The following is a 6209-nucleotide window of genomic DNA, read 5'->3' on the forward strand; positions in this document are numbered from 1 at the left end:
GGTCAAGTGCCAACAATAATGAATGAAAATATGAAAAGTCATAAAAAAAGTTAAAAGGCTGATTTACGAGGGCAGATGTGCTCAAGAGACGTCATGGAAAGCAACTTCAGATGCGATAACTGCACAAAAAGCAGCAATTAAGGGGAGCATAAAAATAAAATACAAAAAAATTTACCTCTCAAAAAAGTCCAACTTATATGTACATACATACATATAAAGCGTACCTCATTAAGCCTTGCACTCGGCTTATAACATGAGCACTGAATTTTGGAAAATTACCAACATACTCCAAAACTATTGACACTGCATTCCAAAGTTTTAGGAAAATACCACTAACCCGTCAAATAAGGCTACTGGATACTTCTCATCTCAATTAGGTGCCTAAGTAGACGGTGCCCTAACCCGTTTGAATTTATTATTGTTTTAAGCGCATCAGCAAATAAAGTTATTGATATGGGTAGTGTGTAGCGGGATTGAATCCGGTACACTCCGATATTAGCCAGACTGCCTTGATTATTTTATTTTTTAACCCTTAAATATCGAGTGCGTATATTTTAGTGGCCTCTTACGACTATAAATGTGTGCTGCCGTCCGTTACTTTCAGGAAAATATTAAATATAATCAGGGAGAAATACAACGCATAAAGGAAAAAGGAGTGGCTCTTTTCTTTTGCTACACTAGGCTGGTATCGAGTTGTGGGAAATGATAGAAAAAGAGGCCAAGACGGAGAGCAAGAAGTATGCTATGAGAAAGGGTATTAAAAAAATAAAAAATAAAGGGTATTGGAAAGGAAAATAATGAGGAATGGGGAAAAAAATTGTTAAGGAAGAGGGTAAGGCGTAGAAAAAGCTGTGGAATCCTGTAGAACAAGGCACATAAAGAGAAGTCGGTAGAGGTAAATACTATGCAATTATTAAGATTACTTTGGAAATATTTTCATATTACACTCAACTGCAGCAAAGCGAAGAAGATGCGAATTTCCCATGGAAGAATATCATATTTCATTATTCGTGTGAAAGACTAACAAAGGTAATTGTTTTTGCTCGATGAAGGTTTTAGGCACAATTTTATCACGCAGTTCTGGGAAGTAAACTATGGACCGACCTAGACACCATCGCCAAGTTACTTTCCTGCACCTTAGTATACACTCGACCCAATATTTTTGGTCACCGCCAATGTGGAAAATAGGGGTCTAAATTCAGGCAACCCACTCGATTGGAGGCAGATGCTACATCCCAGAAGGTATTCATATCGACGCCCGACGTTGGCAGCTGAAGAGGATGCACCCACTAAGCTAATGGCTTAGTATTAAACGCGTTTAAAATGTCAGTTCTAATCAAAAGCCAAGTTTTTCCGTTGCAATCAAGTTATGCTACTCACAACTTCACACCATTATTTCCTTCAAATTCGCACGCTTCAACGTTAAAAAAAATTATAGTTACAAAATTGTTAGGCCAAATGGAAGGGCATTGAAATAATTTAAAGAAAAGTCTTCAACACCTTCACAGCTTCAAAATTATAGTGTAAACTCTGAGTCGCGATCTTATTAAGTGCTTTAAATAGCTGTCAGTCGCCAGTTGCCGCACGGGAACAAAATCTTCAAAGAAATGTGCGGCGATGCAGCTGACAGCCGGTTGACCAAACGCAAAATTATAACAATTTACATTTAAAAAAAACTAAAACTCAACGGCGGGTTGCACAGTTTTGTAGCTTGAAGCATGGGCCAACAGTCATAGCGTGACCAACTACACCAACGGCCAATTGCTTATCAGAGCTATCATGTCCGCCACAGCGAACACGCGGCAATGTCCATTTTAACAAATTAGAGATAATCGTTGCGCAAATGAGCCAAGCGGATCGTGATAACTTTGTGACGATGCGCAACGATTGCAGACCAACAAAACGTTAACGCTTATGAACGATGATGTTTATGATGTTAATGACGATGTAAGTACGTATTGCAGATGAAGAACTAACTCAACTCAAGCTGATTAGCGTTTCAATCAAATTTAATCAAGTGTATAATTTTTCTTCCTTTGTAACTTATGAACTTTTTATAATACTAAAGCAGCCATAACATCAACAAAAAATTGAGCGATCATCAAAGCGATCAAACTTCAGACGTTTTACCAATGAGCACGATTTTTATTGAATGAGTATTAGCTGATAAAAAGCTCAATTCTTTCTTATAATAATCATTTTTAGTATTGACTGCGACATTCACAATTTATGTAATTTCATCCTTATTTAGAAAATGCATCTACTAAATATGAAGGGATATGCGTGGCGGTCGACTAATGCGAAAGCTCAACTGCTGCTATGAAAGTTAATTCTTTAATTAATTTGCCTTTAAAGCCCAGCTAATAAGAGGAAGCCTTTAGACACTTAAAAGATAGCAGCCTATAATAATAATATAAATAACTATTTATATATTTTAGAGACACATCCCTCACGCATGCTTACCCTACAAATACCCTCCACACATACTGCGCGACGTCGATAATAATGCGTGTAATATACAGCCGGTCTGCCACAAGTTGTGCCATCAGTTACCGATTGATTCATGCTAACGAAGATCGCTGAGCCACTGGGTCGACAAAATAGTTCACATTCATTATGTTCCTTCTCATAGCCAAGCCAATTGTAGTACTTTCCCTTAAAAGGTATTCTATTAAAGGCGCTGCATTGGTCATCACGTTGTCTCTTTCGATTTGCTTTGCATTTTTCATCCTTACAATGGCGAAAACGTTTTATAATACCAAAACATCCAATGCGACTGCTGACCTCTGGATAGAACTCACGATCCAACGGTTCTGTGTCAAGTGAAGTAAGTCGTCTGAAAATTAAATGAATAAAGAATTTAGGTTATTATATTGTTAGTAATTCAAATGTGAAAATTTGGATGTCTATCTGTAATCGGTAAACTTGAAGTGGATTTACCTTGATCAATGATAGGCCTCTGGTCTAAAATTTTGGAAAAGACAGTAGTTTTCCACCCACGCCTTCTCCTGGAAACAGTCTTTTATATCGATATAAGTTTTTGGTATATACATACATATATTGAAAAACGGAAACTACGCAATTTTGGAAAGGTGCGCAATATCACCTACCAACCTTAGGAGGGACCATTCAGGACCATTTTAGGACTATCTAGGAATAGTTTCGGGATTGTTCAAGATCATTACTGAATTTTAACCTAATAATTTCGCAATTGTTTTCGGGTTTAAATAATTTCTGGACCATTTCGAGATAATTTCGGAATTGTTTACACTATTTCGCTACCATTTCCGGATTATCTCCGCGTTTTTTATGGATAACATCTGGACTATTTCTTCAGTGTAAGTGACAATTGTGTTTTAAATTTCATATGTTCTTTCTAATCTTAACCTTGACTTACCTCTCAATACATTTTCGGCGTCGTATTTGTACGCACGAATTGCTGCATTTCGTCCACTTTTCCCAGCGTCCCCATACAAAAGTTGTGCCCACACGCTTAGTTATGTTTATTTGTTTTTGGCGCGAATGCTTGGTTTTATTTCCAGGCACATAATTATCATCATCATCTTCTTCATCGCTGTCATCCTCATAATCGTTATCGATATTTTCAAATGAGCTTTCATTTAAGCTTTCATTTCTATAATTTGTGACAACTTTAGTAAGTTTTGCTGTAGGTGGTTCAAAAATATTGAGCTGGTTTGGAAGTTCAGAACCATAAGAAATGCATACAAGCGGTAGAGCAAGTAAGAAAAACTGCAAGTGTGAGCTAACAGTAAATGAGAGAAATATTAAATATAAAACAAAGAAAATTTTATAAAACTGTTACCCTTAACCTATCTTAACAAAAAAACCCCGGGAACTCGCCATTAATGTACTTTTAGATTAAATATTGAGGGGCATATTATAAATTTTGTAGGTACTTAAAGTTAGTTGCCGCTTTTTTGATATATAGCCCAAAAGAATTTATGTCAAAAAGCCACCAACTTCAAGTATGTACACTAGGGTGGGTCGATTTGTATGGACGAAAGTTAACCGATATCGCGTCATCGATTTTTCGATAGGATTTGGGCTCAGGAAAAAAGTTCCACTCCGCATACCCAAAAAAATAATTTTTGAGCCTGCGAAATTTCATTTTTTGACTTTTTCGACTTTGATTTTTAAGGTTTTTTTCATTACCTACTAAAAAAAAATTCATATGTATACCCTGTCCGAAAAAAACTGTTATCGACAACGTTTTTAGCGGACAATTTTGGGTCGGACAGGGTATACATGAAAATTTTGCAATCAAATGAAAATTTTTTAAAAATCAAAGTCGAAAAAAAAGTAAAAAAAAAGTGAAATTTCGCAGACTCGAAATTTATTTTTTTGGGTATGCGTAGTGGAACTTTTTTTCCTGAGCTCAAATCCTATCGAAAAATCATTGGTGCAATATCGGCTAATAAATCGACCCAGTCTAATGTACATAAGTATATATGTAGGTCTTTACTTCTGACTATGAATAAGCCCCTAAATCTTTTGTTCTTTGTTCACACCTATTAAAATCTAATTTGTCCAAAGTATTCGCGTAATTCAAATAAACTGTCAATTTCATTGTTTTATTAAAAAGCTTATTTAAAAATTGTAATCGTTTGTATTCTTATTCAATTAACCTTTGTTGCAATCACCTTTATCAAATAAATTGTTTGAAACGCGGAAATGAATGGGAATTCGTTGCTGCTCTAATTCTATTGCGATGATCACATCTAAACCAATCCCAATTGGATTTTTGCATATTCCAATTTTTTTAATACATATTTATGTGTCAATAAAATAAAAAAAGTCAATGAATTTATGGTGTATGACATCAGACTTCGAACCCCTCTATCTGTGGTATTTTCTGCCTTTAAACTTTTAGAAGTTTTTGAGCTACTTATATTAAGTACTTTCTATATTATTTAGACTATAAAGATTAATTGTATATAAACTAAACTTAATTTGCTCTCATACGTACACAATAAATTGTGAAAGTTGTTTTTTTTTCTTCCTTTATAGTATCGTTTTCGATAACGATTGGTATAAATTTAGAAAATGATATAAAGCTTTTAGTATTTATTTATTAACATTCATTACAATTTTATAGTTCAATTGTTTAATTTTCAATCACACTGCATTAATTTGCAACTTTTGTCTACGCAACTTTGAAAAGTATTTTTAATTTCGCTATCTTTTATCAATTGAATAACGCCCACCGATTATGCAGAAACACGAAACGTACCTAACTAATTTTAATCGCAACATGTTTTTATTATTAACACAAATATTTTTACATAAAGTTGTTTAAAGTCTCAATTTTTTTTTCTCCGTCAGTCGAAGTAGGTTTTGTACTTTTGCATAAAAAGCTTCCTCTCAATTAAAAACTCTAAGCCCAACTGGTAGATGTGCCAAAAACAAAATTAAAATAATGCACTAAACAATTTTTTATCTCAATGTTGTGCAATTTTGTTACACAAACTTTATTTGTGTCCCGTGATAACTCCTTACATATGTACATATACAGTTGTATGTATATGCATTAGGTTCATTCTTTTCAAACGAAAGGTTTTTTCCCCCCGCCGAATAAGTCATATCAGTCCTTCCTGGTTCGTAATAATTTACGTTATTTTGGATCCCAGAGGGGGAGACCAAATGTTTCTCCCTTCTTTTACTTCCAAATATAGGTGCCGATAAGAATATTTCCAGAGACGGAGCGACTTCATTCATAGCCTAGCCACCGAAGCCTTTATATGAAGATCATGCAGCTCGTCATTATACCTTCTTCCTCCCTCTCCTTCAGCAGCACAGACAGGAGCATACGTTTTTATTAGAATTTTTCTCTCGAGCAAGGGGCCTACCCATCGTATCTCCAAATCATTCATTATTCTGAGCAATACCACAGGACAGTTATGACGAGAGGCTTATAGAGTGTAATCTATGTCTATCGTGAGAGGACTTTATTTTTTAATTTAAATAATCAATCTAAAATAGCACTGCTCGCAAGGATTATTATTCGTTTGTTTTTTAATCTAACTTTCTTTTCGAGATAGACGAAGTCTTTCACATTCTTAAATTAATATCCGTCAACACTGACCTGGCTGCCAAAGTGCGAATGCTCAAATTTTTCTCGAATTGCAAGCAAGTATTTCGTCTTTTCGAGCTACATTTTTTTTCTGATTATCCAGTTCATGTAACGCAAG

The 6209-nt window shown here is 34.9% G+C and overlaps 1 protein-coding gene across 1 annotated transcript in view; it reads right to left on the reverse strand.

The window, feature by feature from the left end:
* Positions 1-5398, reverse strand: part of LOC137239144 (thrombospondin type-1 domain-containing protein 4-like) — a 30726-nt gene extending 25328 nt beyond the window's left edge. The window contains exons 1-3 of the mRNA XM_067764123.1: positions 5252-5398; positions 3398-3763; positions 2464-2836 (exon numbers count right to left, since the gene is read on the reverse strand). Of these exons, the coding sequence (XP_067620224.1) occupies positions 2464-2836; positions 3398-3763; positions 5252-5274 (762 nt within the window). The 5' untranslated portion in view covers positions 5275-5398. The remainder of the gene's footprint in view (positions 1-2463; positions 2837-3397; positions 3764-5251) is intronic.
* Between the last annotated feature and the right edge of the window lie 811 nt (positions 5399-6209).

The sequence above is a fragment of the Eurosta solidaginis genome, chromosome 2, assembly GCF_040869045.1.
Source record: "Eurosta solidaginis isolate ZX-2024a chromosome 2, ASM4086904v1, whole genome shotgun sequence".
Taxonomy (NCBI): Eukaryota; Metazoa; Arthropoda; class Insecta; order Diptera; family Tephritidae; genus Eurosta; species Eurosta solidaginis.